Below are 21,179 nucleotides of genomic sequence, written 5' to 3' on the forward strand. Positions count from 1 at the left end.
TTCCTAGGGTGGAATGAAAATTTAACTCCATCACCAAATTCCCCAAAAACTGTACTTGAGAAATGTAAAACACGGTAATGTATTGCAGTGGCGTAACTAGGAATATGCTTTGTGAGGGAATGGGGGAGCCAAGGGGGCAGACCACCTCTCCCACCCCCTCCCCCAGGTGGTTTGAGAAAATTTTTGAAAAATAAAATGCCGGGAAATACCTATTACATCATTTTGGCCCTTAAAATTTGGGTTTCACAGCAAATGCAGTGAAAACTAAACAATATGTGAAAAATAAACAATAGGTTATAGATATTTTTTTTTTAATTTCTCTGGGACTTTGTAGGGGGGATCTATCCCCTTCTTCAACCCCCCCCCCATAGTTATGCCACTAATGAATTGTATGGAATCACTTGGTGGCAGTGGCAAATCTATGTGGGGGGGTCTATAACTCCCCCTTGGATATACAATTTACACTAGATAGAGCAGTGATTTTGTTCTGTTTGGACCCCCACTGTACTACAGGGAGGTTAACCCTTACTTAGCCCCCACCCCCTTGTCCCTATCCTGGATTCACCACTGCTTGGATGACATTAAAGTACGTACTCCCATTCAGAGAAAAAAGAGAGAAAATATAGTTTCCCTTCCCTGGAACTTTGGTACATCACACGCACTTGCTCTAAACCCATTTCAAGCTAGTCTACAATAACTTAATAAATAATCCCCAGAGGAAAACAAGAATCAAGTGATAAGCTATTAAATAACAAAATGTTTCCATCAGATAAATTCAGGGGCAATGCATATGGAATTTCATCAAATGAGTAACAGACGATTTGAAGGCCTGAGACAAAGCCATTGAAAAGTGGCATAGCAGGTAATGTTGAAGATCAAATGGATAGGCAAAACATTGATTGATTGAAATATTTCCTGTTATATCAGCACTTTTACCAAAACACAATTTATTATAGGGATAAATGAATTGTCCCCTAAATAATATTACTTATTACAGTGATCAACGTCTTCTTTATGACTTTATATTTGTATCGAATTTAGTACCTATTTAACCTTTCCAATGCTGTAATAGTCAGTACCTACCGAAAACTTTTCTTAGAATCTGTCAAAATTTATTCAACTATCTCAAAGTATACCGAACAATTTAAACATATATCATCATTGCAGATAAACAGTAGCGGAAAATTACAGAAAAAACTCAAGGGGGGTGCAAAAGATATCTTGAGCTACCTTTACTTTTATCGTAATAAAAAGATCATCAAGTCACGCGGGAAATTTAAGAAATTTTTATTTAAATTGATTATAAACGTAAACAAGATAATGCCATCTTATGAGATAAAAAAAGTTACAATCGTGGTTATACAATGTGCGGAGATACAGGCGGTATCACAAGGGGCGGCGCGCGCCCCCTGCTGAATACATTTTTCTAATGCTGATATATATAATAAACACTGATGCTGATTGAATACTATAAATGAGTAGCTTTAAGCTTCAAGTTGATTTTTTACCGGGTCAAAGTCTAAGATAACTGGGTGAGTAGACGTATGAAAAGCTGTCAATGTGGTGTCAAAAATTCCAGAAATATCGCAAATTGACGCTTTCTACCGTCAGCGTCAAAATTATGTGCACCACTACATCTACATCTACATAATACCCCGCAAGCCGCCTAAAAGGCGTGTGGCAGGGGGTGTTAGGACACCAGCCGTTTACAGCTAAAAAAAAAAAAAAAAAAAAAAAAATAAGTGGTCAAACGAAGTTGGGACTAGCGTTTATTAAAGTCCTTTATGGTTCGGGGGAAAAACGAATTCGCATATCTATCCGTTCGGCAAAACATCTCTCTTAATTTTTCACTTCTATCGGACCTGGAAATATAGTGTGGCTCTAATATTATGTTCTCTGTGTCGCTCTTAAAGATATCCATTCTCAATAGGGTGGTTTCCTTCATCAAAGAAAACGAAAGGCATTGATTGCGATTCGTTACCCACCATTAGTGTATTCATAATATACAAATTATTTTGTTTTAGAAATACTGGGTTAGACGAATGGCAATGGTCCATTTTTATCCTCATTTGAAAAGGGCCAGATTGGCGCCCATGCGATGTCACTCCACGTGACGTCACAGGGACCTAGTTTCTATACGAGAAGATAGGAGTTATACGTCGTCTGGGGTTACCATTGCACGCATGAGGCGCGGAGCTCAGGGAAACATGTCTTAACAATCACTTATTAAAACTGGCTAAGGTCGGAAAGTTTTCCTCGTTTGATAAGTTATAATTAATCCTTATTTAAGCCAAGAGCTACCAGCCAGCAGGGTACTAGGCTAGCCGCTAGCAGCCTGCGTCGTATCAGCGCTAAGCCTCGCCTCAAGGTCACCTCGCAGGGCGGGAGGGGGAACCAGAAATACGTCACGCGGAGAGACTTCCCGACATTTTTACTTAAGCGTCGCGTTTTCGCGCGCTTGAAAATTTTCACTTTTCATTTAATCGCGAAAAATAGATATCGTCATTTAAAAATCTAAAAGCGTGAAATACGTACTCCAGGAGTAATAATCTTTCAATTTAGGCAATAAAAAAATAATAGGAAACCACCCTATTGTTCAAGCAATCTAAGCCTAGCGCGCAGCCTCCTAGTCTCCAACGGCTCCCAGCCTAATTCGCTTAACATCTGGGTAACACTGTCTGTACGCCCGTAGCAGTTTTTGACGAAACGCGCAGACTTCCTTTGAATTTTATTCAGTTCGCGGATTAAGTCTTTCTGCACCGGATCCCATATGCTCGCTGCATATTCAAGGTTCGGTCGGACGAGAGCGAAATAGCACCTTTCCTTTACTTTCTCATCCGAAAATCTTCCCACAATACGCTTGACGAATCCTAATTTCTTCAGGGCTGTGCCGCAAATATTCTTTATATGTGTTCCCCACGTGAGGTTCGAGGTTATCGTAACTCCCAGGTACTTCACTTCGTCTGTTGCCTTTACATTAATGCCATCCACTGCATAAACATGGTTAGAGTTGGACGAATTCCGCAAGAAATGTACCGCCATGCATTTGCTCAGATTAAGTTCGAGTCCCCACTCTTGGCTCCACAAATGAACGTTGTTTAAGTCAGATGATAGAATTTCATAGTCAGAGTGATCACTTATTTCGCGATAGATGACAGCGTCGTCAGCAAATAAACGTATTTTACTGCTAATGTGGGAGCAGAGATCATTAATGTATATAATGAACAACAGGGGGCCGATTACGCTTCCTTGTGGAACACCTGATGTAACGTTTACAACATCGGAGCTAATTCCGTCAAGAACAACTTTTTGTTTACGATCTCTGAGAAAGTCGCGTATCCAGTTTAAAACTGTCTCGTTTAATCCGCATGACTGTAATTTGTATAAAAGTTTGTTGTGAGGTACAGTGTCGAAAGATTTCTTAAAATCTAGAAATAGTGCGTCAACTTGTCTTTTCGATTCACCCGATTTTATAACGTCGTGAAGAAAGAGCGCGAGCTGTGTTTCGCATGATCTACCTTTTCGGAATCCGTGCTGACAGTCATGGAGGAAGTTACGTCTGTCCAAGAAAGTCATGATATTGCTAACGACGATATGCTCAAGTATCTTGCCTATAATCGATGTTAATGAAATCGGACGGTAGTTGCCTGGGTCATGTCTGTTTCCCTTTTTGAATATGGGTGTAACGCTTGCAATTTTCCAGTCGGGCGGTAACTTCCCTTCGGAGAGTGACTTCTTGAATATGATCTCTAAATAAGGTGCGATCTGTGGAGCTAACTCCCTGAGGACACGCGCGGGTATTCCCTCCGGACCCGGGGATTTACTATTCTTAATCGATTGTAGTTGTTTAGTTATCCCATCACGTTGTATAGATATTTCTTCCATCGATTCCTCAGTATATGGGATGTCTAAATTGAACTGAGTATCGTCAGTAGTGTATACACTTTCGAAGTGGGAATTTAAAGTATTAGCTTTGTCAATATTTTCGGTGACAAGTTTACCATCTTTATCAAATAAAGAATCTACGGTTGAATGTTTTCCCTGAAGCTCTCTCGCGTACGACCAAAAGGATTTCGGATTTTCTTCGAGTAATTCACCGAGTACTTTTTTCTTAAACTTTCGCATTGCCGTTCGCATTGATTTCTTGGTCATTGAGCGTTGTGCAGCGTAACTTTCTTTAGCTTCAAGTTCCTTCGATTTATTACGTGACGTGATGGATTTTCTGTACAAGTTGTAAAGTTTTCTCTGTTTCCTAAGTTCCCTTCTGACATCGTTATTGTACCAGCGAGGTTCTTTATTGTCACATTTCAGTTTTTGCGGAATATGTTCGTTGATTCCTTGGCGCAGAATTTCTAGGAAGTGTTTCCATGTCGCATCTGTGTTTTGGTCCTTTGATGTAACTACGAATTTTTTGTAGTAGTCATTAAGCATCTCGCCAAATTTAGTGAAGTTGCATTTATCAAATAAGTAAATTTTGCGTTTAGGTTTTACGGCTGCCACTACATCAATTTTTAACGTTGCAAAGATTACTCTGTGATCGCTTATACCGTCAATAATATCGAGTTGTTTTATCAATTTAGGATGGCTTACTGCTAAAAGGTCTAATATCTTATTTCCTCTCGTAGGTTTGTCAACTACTTGGGCTAGAGAGTGATTTGCAAGTATGTTGAGTAATACCTCGCTGATTTCTCTATTCCTTGAATTCGTTTTTACAGTGTAAGTATCCCAGTTTATGGATGGAAGATTAAAATCACCCCCGATTACTATTACACTATTACCGTCTCTCTGAGTAAATGCAGATATTTGATTTTCTAGAAGGTACATAATATCGACTTCGGAGTTCGGCGATCTATAAAAAGAGCAAACATGAATACTCCTTTTGTTTCGTTGTTTAATTGTACACCATACGCTTTCTATTTCGTTATCAATTATTTCGTGGGCGGCGCTGTGCAAATGTGATTTAACTGCTATAAAAACTCCGCCACCTGTTCTACCCGCCACTACGAGGCTTTGCAAATTTATATCTGGACCTGTGCGCATGCTAAAATAATGAATTATACGTCACTTTAAAGAAAATTTTATTCTAAATTCTGTTACGTTTTTTGCTGAGAGACATAGTCAAAAATGTAGACACGTCAGCGCAATAAATAACTCCGCGCTCCGTAAAATTAGCCGTTTTGTCGAATACATGAAATTCGTAACTCAACCTAGGGAAAACTACGAAGTCTACAGAGTTTATCTTCCGCGATAAGTTGAAAAAAGTAATGGGGACAGTGACGCAGCGAGGGGGGAGGTCCGGAACCCCCCCCCCCCCACACCCCCGAAGTATAAAAACTCAATTTCTTTCCTTAATAAAATAAAACAAAATAATGAAAAATCATGAATTTACGTTAGGTTTCTTTGGCAAACTAAGTTTTTTCGATTATGAAAAATGTTAAAATTAGTTTAAAACCCTAAAATCCTTTAATTAGTACCCTGTTTTTCAAAAACTTTTCACCCTGATTTTGGACCCCTCCGAATAAAATTCCTGGCTACCCCCCTGAATGGGGATACATAAAATGGCTTTGCCTTATGTTTAGAGGTAAGTAGAGGTCGTCTCTGTGGCTAGCATGAACTCATAATATTATGGCTGCAACATAGTACTCGCCGTCAGAGCGGAGGCCAACACGGTCGCTAACGATGCATGACCGTCGAGGCAATCACTTGTTTGTACTGCACCTTTGCGTACACAGCCTTGGCCGCTTGGAGTTGACCCCCTGACCTATACCGCGTCCAGTTTACACTATCACGGCGAGGGTACAGCGTGGAAATATAGATTCTCTCCATAAGGCCTCGTAAACCCGCTCATAGTTCAATCACTGAGACAGAATATTGCACCGCGCAGTGACCCATCTTCGGTGGTCATATACCCAGCCAAAAATAGAGATTTTTTCGAGTTACATTGCGAACGGTACATTGATCTTTCTCCGTTACTATCATCGATCCTTCGGCAGCGGCGAAATTTTCTCACATACACGATAAATCATAGTTTTTGCCGAGGCTATTTAGATGATTTAATTGAAACTAGAAGCTTGAGTGTGGTGAAAGGGCTCCATAATAGAAATGACATGTCACGAAGTGTTATCATTGCTAATATTAAGATGATTTTAACCTTTGCCAATACACATTACGAAAAGAGGGCGCAAAATATCTTCTCATGCAAGCGCTATGCGTTCGGAAACAAATACAATATATACTTATTCCATAATTTAAAAATTCCAATCCGAGACCAGAAAACCTAGTATTAACTCCTGCCAATCACAAATTATATACTGTCTACACTCTAAAAAAATGACGAATAACGAAAGAACGTAAAATTTTCTTATAATTTAAATAACAACATTTTGCATTTCTAAGATTGATTTTTACATTATTACTCACTTAAATGTTAAATTTGTATCCATGAACACAATTCTTAGTTCATATGACCAAGTTATAAAAAGAGCGGATATATAAAAGAGTGGATGTATAAAAGAGCGGAACGCAGCGAACATTTGGAGTAAACAAAATAAATGAACTTCATACGAACAGTAAAAGACACGAAGGAAAATCCAAAGAAAAATCTCTATCCGGCAAAGGAAATCAATGGAAGCCAAGGTATTAACCTTTTCGCGCCGGGCTCCTTCACGGGAAGTTGCTTTTGGCTGTACGAAGGCTTTGGGCATTTCTTTTTCGCTCTGTACGGAGTTGTTTCTCGGCAAGGAATCGTACAGGTAGTCGCTCCCTCCACTTAACTACGTAGTTCTACCACTGCGTACCACATACATTGCCTGACCCCATTCCATTGTAGGTAAAAATGTTCCGCTTCAGTCGCTTTTTAATCGGTTTCCGGAAATATTCGCGATGATTTTAGAGCGTTCCACTTTTGCAAATATTTCGCTGTATAGTAATTGGGCCCGCTGCAAATGTGAGACTAAAGATAAAAGTAAGTGGGAAAAAACTTGAGCATGTAGAGCAATTCAACTATTTGGGTAGCACGCTAAAGGTAAACGGATACAGGTCTAAAGGCATCTGGAAGAGAATTGCGTTTGAAAACGAGGCGTTCATGAACAGGAAGGAGCTTACGAGAGGGTCACTATGTAAGAGTTTAAAGAAAAGGTAAGTGAAGAATCCGATCTGGAGTGTAGCGCTAAGGATGGAAGACGAGAAAAGACTGGAGCCGTTCGATATGTAGGTGTGGTGAAGAATGAAGAAGGTATAGTGGAAGGAGAGGAGGAGAAACTACGAAGTGCTGGGAATGGTGGGTGAGGAGATGCAGCTTTTAGATGAGACACGGAGGAGACAGAAGGTATGGATGGAACGAGTACCTAGCGGGGAGGCAGGTTTGCCGACCTACAAAAAATATTTGGGGGGCCCAAACCGGGGATCTTGCCCTGGGAAATTTTATGAGTAGCGAGTTTCAAGTTTTTTTAAAGCATTTTGGAAGAGTCATATGATCAATATTATAACCCTGATAACTCGAATCTCGATATCTGGACACTCCGGGGAAAATCCACAAGCCTGACACATTTTTTCCTCACATCCATAACGAATTATTGAGGAGGTTCGGGTCCCCTCAGGCCCCCATGGAGTCGGCGCCACTCCGGGGAGGGGATGTTGAAAACAACGTCAGAGGGTAGAATGTTAGGTAAATGAGGAAGAGGACGGAAAAAATAGGATTTTTAGATAGGATGAAAGGGGGTAGGCCTTATTCTTAATTGAAGGTGGAAGTGTTCGAAGAAAGGGGATTTTCCCAGAATTTCCAACAGTCTGATCTCGAGTGTAGCTCTCTACGGTGCGAAAACATGGGAAGGAAGACAAGAGAAGGCTGGAGGCATTCGTGATGCGCATGTGGAGAAGAATGTAGGTGAATAGGGTAGTTTCCTCCATCAAAGAATACGAAAGGCATTGATTGCGATTCGTTACCCACCATTAGTGTATTCATAATATACAAATTATTTGGTTTTAGAATTCCCAGTTTAGACGGATGGCAATGGTTAATTTTAACTGCATTTGAAAAAGGCCATATTGGTGCCCATGCGATGCCACTCCACTTGACATCACAGGGACCTAGATTCTATACGAGTAGGTAATTAGGAGTTTTACATCGTCTGAGATTACCAATTCATGCATGAGGCACAGACATCAGGGAAACATCTCTTAATAATCACCTATTAAAACTGCCTATGGTAGGAAAGTTTCATTCGTTAGATAAGGTATTAAAAATCCTTATTTAAGCCAAGCGCTACCTGTTAGCAGGGTACTCTGCTACCTGCTAGCAGCCTGCATCGCAGTGGCGCACACATCCTCGCCCGATGGTCACCTCACACGGCGACAGCGGGAACCAGAATGACATCACACGGGCTTTTCCCAGCATTCATACTTAGCCGTCGCTTTTTCACGCGCTTGAAATTTTTCACTTTTCATTCAATCGCGAAAATAGATATCTTCATTTAAAAATCTAAAAGCGTGAAATGCGTACTCCAGGTGTAATAATCTTTCGATTAAGGCAATACAAAATAATAGAAAACCACCCTATTGGACTGAGAGGAGGAGGAACGACGAAGTGCTGGACATGGTGGGTGAGGTGAGGAAGATTTCAAATGAGATTCTAAGAGACAGGAAGGAGTTTACCAGAGGATCGCTTTGTTAGAGTTTAAAGAAAAGGTTAGTGAAGAGTCCGGCCTGGAGTGTAGCGCTTTGCGGTGCGGAAACGTGGACACTTATGAATGTTTTGCCGAACGGATAGATATGGGAATTCGTTTTTCCCCCGAACCATAAAGGACTTCAATAAATGCTAGTCCCAACATCGTTAGAGTACTTCTTTTTTTATCTGTAAACGGCTGGTGTCCTAACACCCCCTGCCACACGCCTTTTAGGTGGCTTGCGGGGTATTATGTAGATGTCGATTCCATTGAAGGTTTGATTTTTCAACATAAATCGGTTTCCAGAAATATTTATTGATTATGCAATTAACTCCTTGCCTCTTAATCGTGTGTCATCCATGAAAGATCTTGGAATTATTGTGGACCAAAAACTTCTGTTCTCTGAACACATTCATGCGATCAAATCTAAAGCCATGCCACTCTTAGGACTACTCTACCGGTTCACGGAAATCTCCAGTACTAAGGCACTCCAATCCTACTTCTCAACCATAGTTCTTCCGGTGATCAACTATTGCTCCCCAATTTGGTCAATGTCTGCTCCCACTAATCTTGCCATCCTTAACAGTGTTACAACTTTTTTTGCAAAAATTGTAAAATTTAGAAACCCAAATCTACGCGAGTCACCTACTAGTGCAGTTTTATCCTCTTTATCCCTCCATAGTCTATCCCTTCTCCGACTTCAATCAGACATCAAATTCATTTATAATACCCTTAACTCCCACTTCGATAGTCCTGACATTGTTTACTTCCTCAACATTAGAGTACCTTCCCGCCATACCCGATCTACTTCTTTACTCCACATTCCTACACCCAGGCTATCTATAATTAAGCGCTCACTTTTCCATAGGCTTTACTTTTTAATAAATACTTTACCCAGTGATATTGATCCGTTTGGTCTGACACTTAAAAATTTTACTCATCGGGAATTAACATATTTATCGCATACATGACTAGATAGCCGGATAAATGTTTGTTTTTCTTTTGTATTCTATTTAAATTTGTATGAATTAGTTATTCTTTAATTATTTAATATTTGTTGTTATAAGTGCACTTTAAATTGGCAGTATTGCTGTATGTGTACCCCTTTATTAAAATAAAAAATAAAAAAAATATTTGCTGCGCGGCGTAGAGTTTGCAATGTGATGAATGATCATCCCTGAGGATGGAACACGACTCGAGTTCCAATACGTCGGCAGAATGAAGAGAGAACAAGTGATTGGAAGCCCGAATAGCCTTCTTTGACTATATTCGCCGGGAAAGCATCATATCTTACTTCACTCAGGAAGGAGGACGAGAGAAGCTCGTAGACGTTCGAGATATAGGTGAAAAGAAGAATAAAGAAGGGGAAGTGGACGGAGAGGAGGGGGAACGACGAAGTGCTGGACATGGTGGGTGAAGAGAGGCAGATTTTAACACTAGATCCGCTGAACTTTCCAACCCCACCAAAACAGCGGCATGGGACTTTTTTGTCCCATTGACAAAATACGTTGATCCTGTCATGTTTAAGTATAATTGACGGTTTTTTTGTGGTTTGTGTGAACAAAACACGTGTTTAGGTAATTTTTAAAACGTTTTATTAAGTATGACTAGGAATACAGTAAAATTATTTTGACGTGTTGGTTGCAAGCTCAGACCTGCAGACGCGCCGGGCAGAGGTGACGCGGCCGGCGCTGCGTGAGTAGGCGGCCGGCGCAGTGCACAGATTATACCCTTCTGCGCTTCTAACTGGCAGAATAACGGTGTCTGTGCATCTATCCCCTTCGTAATAAACTGTTATTATGATAAATACAAAAAAGTGTAAAAAGATACTGAAATTATATGTTTTCCCTTAAATAGGGCAAAAAAGTCCGCGGTTCTAGGTAAATCGTCGTTTTTCTCGCGAACCAAACATTGTACAATATTTTCGATATCACCATTCGAAAAAACATAAAAAATGAGTTTAAGTCATTAAATTTCGAAGGGATCAAACCACTAGTACATGAATGACAAACATTTGCAAAGGGCGATGGGACAAAAAAGTCCCGTCCGCGGTTCTAGTGTTAAATGTGTTTCGAAGGAGACAGGAGTTGTGGATGGAGGGAGTACTCAGCGGGGAGGGGACGTTGAAAACAGTGATAGACAGTGGTGTAGCCAGGAATTTCGTCCGGGGGGGTCCAAAACCAGGGGTAAAATTTTTTGAAAAACATGGTACTCAGTAATGGGTTTTACACTAATTTTAACACTTTTCATAATCGAAAAAACTTCATTTGTTTAATAAATATTTTGTAAATTCATGATTTTTCAATATTTTGTTTTATGGAGGAAAAATAATTGTGTTTTTACATTTTGGATGGGGGGTGCAGATCCCCTTAATTCCACTCTTCGCTACGCCACTGGTGATAGAGGTTAAAATGTTAGGTCAACGAGGGAGAGGAAGGAAGAGAATAGGATAATTAAATAGAATGAAACGGAGTAGGCCTTAGGCCTTATTATGAATTGATGAGGAAAGTACATGAAGCGAAGGGAGCCTGCCAGAATGCTTCTTAAATACTCCTTACAGATCTACCTTAATCGATGGAATACTTAAATAATAATACAGCTTGGTATTTCGAGGAGCATCAAAGAAAAACTCTGTATTTCATAGACCAAATCATCATAAATATATATTTTATTTAAATCCCCATTAAAAAACCATTTCTCCGTGAAATTTGGATCAATTTGTCCGTCAGTGACGCAATTGGTGACCTCCATGAACCTTTTCCAGTGGAGTTTGTCCAGCACTGCATATCAGAAAAAATATTTAAAACAACCATTACACACGAAATTAAAACTTTCATTTTAAAATAACAGACGAAGGGAACAGAGATAGAGATCATTAGGGCAACAAATGGAAAAGAATGCAGCGTTCAAGATTTTTTGTTATAACTTCCGCAATAATGGGTTAAATCTAGCAAAACACGGTGAGAAATAAAGATAATAGATGTGTTTACCATTATCAATGAGAAAACTTGTAAATAAAGGCTAACTTTGAAAGATAATAACAAAAAATGACGCAGCGCCGCTGCGAAGCCGAAAATCCAACGACGCGACGTCACTAAATTCGTAAATCCATATGTGCAAACACATCAGGAATGGAATTTTAGCAAATGAAAATATTTTTGTCAACTATTCCCCCTCTTGGAAATTCCCCTGAAGTTGAGTAACGCTCCAACCCCATCGTAACCCTCCCCTACCAACGCGTAATAGCAACGAATAAACAACAAAATAACTATAAGAATAACGATTTCTGTACCTGAAGATGTCGCCTCTGCGACGAAACCGGTCGTCTCAAATATATTGTGTGAAAGAGTATCAAACCTTTTTATTGTTTACAATGGATTTTCACAAAGTTAATCCTGAAACAATCGAGTTTAATCCATATGAGGGTTAACACTTTCAGTGCCGGTCGCTAATTTTAAATCCCAACTAAAAAATCCAGCCATTATTACTAAATTCGCAATTTTTTTGTAAATATTAGCATCAAAAATATATTTATATCGATGAGTATTTCAATAAAAATGGACATTGATCTTGTTTATGAATGATTTGAATAACATTTATTGCTAACTTTCGAATATATATTTTAATGAAAACCTACTGTTTTTGAAAAATAAAAAAAGTTGCAACAAATGATGTACCGCCATAAAATGCTTGATATTTTTTATCACGCTCAATTTGAGCTATTTAAACCATGGAATTCATTCAAAAGCGTTTTTCCTAGCAAATCATTCAAAATCCTGGATGACAAAAAGGGTCACTGAACCCTCAACGAACGGTTCTTTCCTACAAAGAATTTTTACACAAAGTAGGCTGAGAAAAGGGTACCGGTAGCTACAGAAGACTTATCGTCCTCAAGACATTAAAAGAACTCTTTTTTCCATCGAGCAGTTGATTTTTGAAATAGCAGAACCACTAAGCAGTAAACTGGGCAAGTACCATGGGCGAAATATTACAGCTTCACGCATATGAAGTCAATTAAATAGAAAGACGTAATATTACGTCCATGGCAATCCTCGCAAAGATTAGCTGGACGTAATATTACGTCCATGGCACGCAGAGTGATGAGAGGTGGGTGACTACAGATCTAAAAGCAGACTTGAGGATCCTCTTTTGTGACATTCGTGGTACTACCTATTATAAGCCATACTCGATTGCCTTGGAGTCGTATCCCAGTATCGTTCCAGATCCACGCTTAATATAGCATCCAAGTTCATTTGACGAGTTATTTATGCGTCCCAATGATCCATTGGAATCCGTCACCGGAGACTACTCTTCTATTTCCGGGAGCTTTGATACTAGCGGTGATTCTAAAGCTTGTCATTAACCCTAGGAGACGAAATCACAAAGCCAGCCGTTGACCGAAAGAGAATTCACAAGAGTATTTACGTCACTAAACATATCAGGACCAACTATATTCTTGTGACCCACGATTCAACTTGCAGACAACAACGCAATAAATTTGAATCAGCACTAATGTCGGCGTCAAAATGATGTGCTGATGCACTTTGCAAATTTATGTCTGGACTTCAGTGCATGCCATAATAATGAATTATACGTCATTTTAAAGATAATTTTATTATAATTCTAATACAGTTTTTGTTTTATGTAAATTTTAAAAATGTAGACACGCTAGTGCAATAAAAGACTCCGCGCACCATAAAATTAACTGTTTTGTCAACTTCATGACATTTGTGACTCAACCTAAGGAAAACTATTACGTCTACAGCATTCATCTTCCACAAAAAGTTGCAAAAATTAATGTAGATTAATAAAAATGGCTTTTGCGTATTATTATGACGCATATTTGTTGTAAAATAATGAAAATGTTTAAACATTATCTAGTCCTACAATTACCCCGAAAGAAAAAATAAAATTGATAGAAACACTTCTTAATTTATTTTCAATTTTTCTATGATCCGAAAATACATGATTTTTATGTAGTATAGATTATATATGGGCATTAAAAAAATACGCCGGAGTGAACGAATGCTGCGTTGCCACGTCTGGCGCGCGAAACTTTGCTTCCTAGTAACCAGCGCTGGCCAGGCGCGGCCCAGTTTGGCAGCATGACATTAGTAGAAGTTATTAACATTCCTAAATATCAATACTTTTATAGATTATGGATTCCGCAGTGCTTACTTGGCGGGAGAATAAATTGAGGCAGTGTAGGTAATGAGATTGCTACTAAACTTGACCTAACATATTAAGGTAATAAATGACTTGAGCGTGTGGTCCGCAGGACGAGGAATAGGGTAGTTTCCTTCATCAAAGAAAACGAAAGGAATTGATTGCGATTCGTTACCCTCCATTAGTGTATTCATAATATACAAATTATTTGGTTTTAGAAATACCGGTTTAGGCAAATGGCTTTGGTCAATTTTATCCTCATTTGAAAAAGGCCAGATTGGCGCCCATGCGATGCTACTCCACGTGACGTCACAGGGGCCTAATTTCTATACGAGTAGATAGGAGTTTTAACGATTTGAGGTTACCAATGCATGCATGAGGCACAGAGCTCAGGGAAACATTTTTTAATAATCAGCTATAAAAACTGACTAAAGTCGGAAAGTTTTCTTCGTTTGATAAGGTATTAATAATCCTTATTTAAGCCAAGCGCTGCTAGCTAGCATGGTATTCTGCTACCTACTAGCATCCTGCGTCGTATCAGCGCTCAGAGACTCGCCCCAAGGTCTCCTCAGTTCCGGCAGCGGGAACCAGAACGACGTCACACGGACTTTCTCCCGGCATTCATACTTACCCGTCGCGTTTTCGCGCGCTTGAAAAGTTTCACTTTTCATTTAATCGCGAAAAATAGATATAGTCATTTAAAAATCTAAAAGCGTGAAATACGTACTCCAGGAGTAATAATCTTTCGATTTAGGCAATAAAAATATAATAGGAAACCATCCTATTGAGGCAGTGTAGGTAATGATATTGCCACTAATCTTAACCTAACTTATTACGGTAAGAAATGACTTTAGGTGCGCAGGACGAGCAATTGCCCTATCTGCGCAGTAACCGGCTGTCACTTGTAAAGGCCGTTTTACACGGGGCACGTAATTGCGCAGGTTAGAACTGCAATAATTTCTAAAATAGCGCGGAATTGCGTGAATGCATGAACAAAATTAGAATAGGGGCTATTTTGACGTCTCGCATCCACGCATTCTCGCATGTGTTCCAGCAATTCACCGCTTTACTCGCACGCCTTACGCCTTCGTAAGTACGTCAGATTGCGCAATTCCGTGTACCGTGTAAAACGGCCTTAAGGTGTTTTTGCTGAGCTATGGGAGGTTGAAAGAAAAACTCCCTCGTACTTACGGACTATTTTTTTTATTTTAGAGAGTATTTTTTTAGATTTCAGCCCATGGAGTATCGTAATAATCCGTCAGCAATACGCCACCATGTGATTTTTAGAGTGAGCGCATAGCACTCGCCGCAAGAACTCGCGTGAATTATTTTTTGCAGGATGCACGGCGAATGCAGATGGTTGGATCATATAAAGCCGAGTAGACGAAAGAACCCGTAACCTATATTTAGCCGTTGATCGAATGGAGCGAATGAATGTTTGACGGCGAGTCCATGCGGGCTCAAATCGGCAATACGATAGCGCAAACACGACGCGGAACTGAAAAGCCGTCTGCGCGCCGAGTAGCACAGTAACCAAATCACTGCTTCGCGGGTAAGGAATTATTTGCACGTATATCCCTCCGATGACAAGCTTCATAACATCAAACGAAAATATTTCGGAATGAATCGTGCGAAAATAAAAGTTTTGAAGTGGTTTTCCATTTTTCCCGTTTTGCATTGATGACGAGCATGATCACTCAACTACGTCATGCCGAGTAAAATAACTTTCGTCAGTTTGGCTTCGGGTAATGGACACGAATTTAATTGAAGGCATATTTGTGCTTAGTGTCGGATGAAAATCACTAGGAAAATATGACTTGGTTCAAAGAGGATAATAACAGTTGGGTAAACGGACTTTCGTGTTTCAGCATATAGGTATTTAACGAGTGCCTTCGAGTTATTTGGGGCTAAACGCGATATAATACCAGGAGTTTACAGAGGATAGGCAAATTTGACCCGCAGAGCAAGTATACTCGTCAGTCGTTCAGATTTCGAATTCTGAATTTATTTAATTAATGGTCTAACAGGAGAACTGCATTCAGAATACCTTCAATTTTGAGAAAATCAATAGTAACTAGCACTTTTCTACGAATACTATAGTATTTAAATATAATTAACGGAAAATTTCCGTAATTCATAATTTACTTATGTGCTAGAAATCCGCCAGATTAAGCCTAAAACCTCTCTACCTCGAAATTTAACCAAATTTAAGAATAAATAAAGACAATGCAGCCCAATGAACAACTATCACCAAGCCAGAATACTATGGAAACACCAAAAAAGTCTATAAATGGACATTCAAACACTGTTTTGGCACTTATTTACACTGAAACCAAGGAAATCAATCCTTCATATCCCAACGCTCGTTGCCCAACAAATAAATAATCTACTAATTGAGTCAATAATCCTCATCAATGCGTTATTAAAATGACAGAAAGCAAACATCAATACTCAAGTTTTGGAAGTGATAATGGAGGGTCTCACATAAAGCCTGAGGAGGAAACTTTACGCAGAAGTTTTATTTGCTCCAAAACCTCAATTGCCGAAGCCACCTCGCGGGATAACCACGAAATCTGACGTTTAGAACTAACTGGAACTATCTAGACGTAAATACGAGATATATTTTTTTAGGGGATAGTGTAATGATAAGTCAACAGAACCCCATCTAAGTTCAAAACAAACTTTAGACCGCCCAAAGTGGACCTAATTATAACAGGATCTCTTGACCCTCTTAGGGTTTTTCTTATGTAGTGAAAGGTAAGCATGGATGAGCTGTAGACAGAAGCGGATGGAAATAAAAGTGGTGTACGGTTCTTGCCAGCAAGCAGAACATTTGATGATGCTGAGGCGTGGGTATATGGTTGGGGTGTTTTTAATTTCAGTAATACGAGAGTCATAAAAATTTCCTAGCCTGATTTGCCGTCAAAATCATTTATTATCTAGAAAAAATATAAACCTTACTTATTTATTTACAACATCCCCTTGAGCAGTATATATCGGCATTTTACATCGAGGCTTCCAACAGTAATAATGCGCAACAAAATCAATCACGCCCTTGATTAAAACCACATACTCAGGCAGGACATGAACACGCGACCTTTCCTACCATGGCAAGAACATTTTTTTTCGGAGTCGCACCATTCAGAGCTAATTCCGTCACGAACTACTTTTTATTTACGATCACACAGAAAGTCGCGTATACTATTTACTACCAGTGGCGCCGACTCCATGGGGCCTGAGGGGGCCCGAGCCCCCTCAAAAATTCGTTATGGGTGTGAGAAAAAAATGTGTCAGGCTTGTCAATTTTCCACAGAGTGTCCAGATATTGAGATTCGAGTTATCAGGGTTCTAATGTTGATCATATGACTCTTCTAAAATGCTTAAAAAACTTAAAACTCAATACTTATGAAATTTCCCGGGGCAAGATCCCCGGTGTTGCCCCCCCCCAATATTTTTTGTAAGTCGGCACCCCTGTTTACTACCGTTTCGTTAAGCTCGCATGACTGTAATCTATAAAATAGAGGAATGAACCCTGTCGAAGGCTTACTTAAACTCTATAAATAAAGCGTCGACTTGTCTTTTCGATTCACCAGATTTGAGAACGTCGAGAAGAAATGGCGTAGTTAAGTACATACCTGTCGGACCCCGAATTCCTCACTTTGCCAGGCAGCAGAGGTGGGCCCGGAAGCCGCTGCAGTACCCGATGACCCGGCCCGCAGGGAGAAGCAGGTTTCCCGGCGGGAACACTCGCGTGGCTCCCGGGAAGGGGACCTGCGTGGTCCCGCCGCCCGCACCCACGATTGTCGCTCCGCCGGCAACCATGCCGCCACCGCCCATGTTCATGCCGCCCATCGTCCCCGCTCCACTGCCGTTCCAACCGCGTATCTGGTGCACTGCAAAAACCATCGGTTAACAGAGACTTCGAGGGTTCTGGGCGAACCCTCACCAGGGTTACAACGCACCGGGGCCAGGAACCAAGCACGAAGCTTATACGCCCGCGCACCCGGGGAGGGGGAAGAAAGAAAGGAAAAAGGATTGAGACGCCGTCGCGATCGGAGCCCGCCGACGCCTCCAGGGAAGGAAAAGGGATGGAAGGGGGGAAAATAGGGATAAAACACCCCAGTGCTATGGAAGCAAAGGGAGCCCTACCTAGCGAAACCAAGCGATGCTATTTCTCTGCCACCATCCCGGGGAGATTTTTCTATGAGGAAGAAAAATCCCAATATAGGGACAGTGGGAAACCATCGGTTAACAATCAAACATCGGGGTCATCAGAAATGTTTTACTTCTACTCGACTATATCGATGGCTGAGTTCTAACAAAACGTATCTCAAAAAAAGCAACTTTTCTGTAGAGCAAAAAAAAAAACGATCAATTCTTTTTACTTGTACACTGATATTAAAAACCATAAGTTCTTAAAACTGAAAGAGAAGCATTCATTTGAAAACAAAGAGTTGTTTTTTGCTTGTATTTTATTTTTTTAATGTTATTACACCTTGTTTAAGATACCTGTCTCAAACAGGTCGAATTTGATGTACGTGTTGTTGGAACTTAGCCATCGATATAGCGCGGTCAAAATAGACATTGACCCCTGCAAAAATTCCCATTAAGCTGAAAATTTACAGGAACGTTAGAAATACCACACTTATGACGTGACTCCTGAAAAGTTACCATCGGATCCGTGTGTGCAAAAATTTTATTCAAGGTCAAAGGTCAGAAAAATTTTTTTTTTGCATTTTAGTTAGCAAAATGGTTCATTTTACGATAAAATTGCTCAGACAAAAATTGTAGACCAGGAAATAATCTAAAAAATTGTCGGTTTACTTTTTTCTCTTGGATTTACCATTTCTGAGAAAAAGCCATTCGAAAGTTAGCAGGAGCTGTCCAATAATGTTCGGAGAGCGCAACAATGTAGTCATGCACATTACGGAAAATACTGCTTCAGCTAAATTTTGCATGGATTTTTCTCAAAAATGGTAAATCTTAGAGAAAAAGTAAAGCAACAGTTTTGTACATAATTTCCTAATCTACAATTTTTGTCCTAGAAATTTTTATCGTAAAACTAACACCTTGGCCAAAAAATGCAAAAAAAAAAACGATTTTCGTGACCTTTGACTTAGAGTAACATTTTTTGCTTACACGGGATGGATGGGGAATTTTTAGGATTTCATTAGAGTGGTATTCTTAACGTTCCTGTTAATTTTCAGCGTGTTGGGAATTCATGTAAGCTTTATGATACCTCAATTAGAAACATCGAGGTTGTATCCCGACTCCGCACTTCACAGGCCATTTTTAACATATTTTCCTTTCCTGCGACCCTTAGTTTAAATTTTAGTGAATTTTTCAAGTTCAATTCATTTTACTTAATTGGTTCAATGGGGTATTATTTACAATGGAAACGAAACCCTAGGGCGGGCTCGCGGGGATACACTCCTGGGGCAGGGACTGTAAGCGCTAGCTTTTCTCCTCTGCACCCAGAAGGGGAAGGACGGGAGGGAGCAAGGAAGGAGGCGCCGCCGCGATGAGAGCTCAACGACGCCTCCGGGGAGGGGATAGGGAAGGAAGGGAAGGGACGAGGAATCCCGCACCGTCACAAAGGCGGGCGGGCCCTACTAACAGCGAAACCAAGCGAAACGCAATTAATATTCTACCAATCTTAGTGGAATTTCCTATGAGGAAGAAAAATCCATCGATCGAATCGGTAGATAGTATTACTTACAGAATAGTGTAAGGATTATTAAAAATAAGTCACATACGGGTGTATGCCGCGTGTCGTACTGGAGATTGCCCCGACGCGACGCTTCGCGACCGACTGCTGGTCACTTTTGATTTGATTGACAATGCATTATTCCCTTGAAAAAGTGACTAGCAGTCGGTCGCGAAACGTCGGGGCAATCTCCAATACGACACGCGGCATACACCCGTATGTGACTTATTTTTAATCATCATGAGCCGCGAAAGATTCAATCAAGAAAAGTGTAAGGATTAATAAAATATCCCTCAGAAAGCCGTGAAACTCGCCATGTTGAACCATTTATCTTAAACTTTCTAGGTTCGGGCAGCACCTCCCACTTACCCTTGCGGGTATTCGATATCCCCCAGAATTCCAAGTATTAGCCGCGCCTAAAACTCCCCCTAGCCTTGGTTTGTAGCTGCGCCACTGGAATCATATAATACCCTTCATATTTTGTACCCCGCGCAGATTTGATGGTAACAAGGGATGCCCCTCAAGTGTCACCATCGGATCTCCTTAAAATTTTGCTAGGCGATAGGAATCTACATCTACATACTACCCCGCAAGCCGCCTAAAAGGCATGTGGCAGGGGGTGTTAGGACACCATCCATTTGCACATAAAAAGCTCTAACGAAATTATGACTGGCATTTATTAAAGTCCTTTATAGTTCGGGGGAAAAAGGAATTCGTATATCTACGAGTATCCGTTCGGCAAAATATCTCCCTTAATTCATCGCTTCTGTCGGACCTGGAGATATAGTGGGGCTCTAATATTAAGCTCTCCGTGAGCTCTTAAAGACATCCATTCTCGTTTGTTCATAACAATGTCAGCCTAGCGGGTTAGGAATGGGTTACCCATGAGCGGGGGTGCAGCTGGGAATTAAGGCTAGCTGGTGTTTTAGGTGCAACTAATACTGGGGTGTACAGGGGGTATTAAATACCCGCCAGGGTAAGCGGGAGGCCCTCCCCCAGAAAAATTTAAGATAAATGGTTCAAATGGTAAGTTTTCCGGCTCTCTGAGGGATATTTTATAAATCCTTATACTATTCTATAAGTAACATTAATGCAATGAAGTAAAATGGATATAAATTCAACATTTAGAGGGGGGGAGAGGTTATCCCCCAAAACCCCTCTCGCTGCGCCACTGCCCATGAGGTGTTGTTTTGACTGATGGTCGCTAAAAATCACCTATTAAAACTGCCTGTGTTCGGAAAGTTTCCTTCGTTTGATAAGCTATTAATAATCCTTATTTAAGCCAAACGCTACCTGCTAGCAGGGTACTCAGCTACCTAACAGCCTGCATCGCAGTGGAGCACACATCCTCGCCCCAAGGTCACCTCACACGGCGACAGCGGGAACCAGAATGACCTCACACGGATTTTTCCCAGCATTCATACTTATCCGTCGCGTTTTCGTGCGCTTGAAAATGTTCACTTTTCATTTAATCGCGAAAAATAGATATTGTCATTTAAAAATATGAAAGCGTGTAATGCGTACTCCAAGAGTAATAATCTTTCGATTTAGGCAATAAAAAAATAATAGGAAACCACCCTATTCTTTATAGTGTGGTAATATAAGTCTCCAAGTCGGCATCCAAAGAAAATGTCTTCCTCAAG

At 40.4% G+C, this 21,179-nt stretch overlaps 1 protein-coding gene across 3 annotated transcripts in view; it reads right to left on the reverse strand.

Moving 5' to 3' along the window:
* Nucleotides 1-21,179, reverse strand: part of LOC124168831 (neuropilin and tolloid-like protein 2) — a 172,540-nt gene that overhangs the window by 10,994 nt on the left and 140,367 nt on the right. For all 3 annotated transcript variants that reach the window (XM_046547164.1, XM_046547163.1, XM_046547162.1), the window contains one exon: nucleotides 17,465-17,722. In XM_046547164.1, the coding sequence (XP_046403120.1) occupies nucleotides 17,484-17,722 (239 nt within the window). In that variant the 3' untranslated portion in view covers nucleotides 17,465-17,483. The remainder of the gene's footprint in view (nucleotides 1-17,464; nucleotides 17,723-21,179) is intronic.

The sequence above is a fragment of the Ischnura elegans genome, chromosome 12, assembly GCF_921293095.1.
Source record: "Ischnura elegans chromosome 12, ioIscEleg1.1, whole genome shotgun sequence".
Lineage (NCBI taxonomy): Eukaryota > Metazoa > Arthropoda > Insecta > Odonata > Coenagrionidae > Ischnura > Ischnura elegans.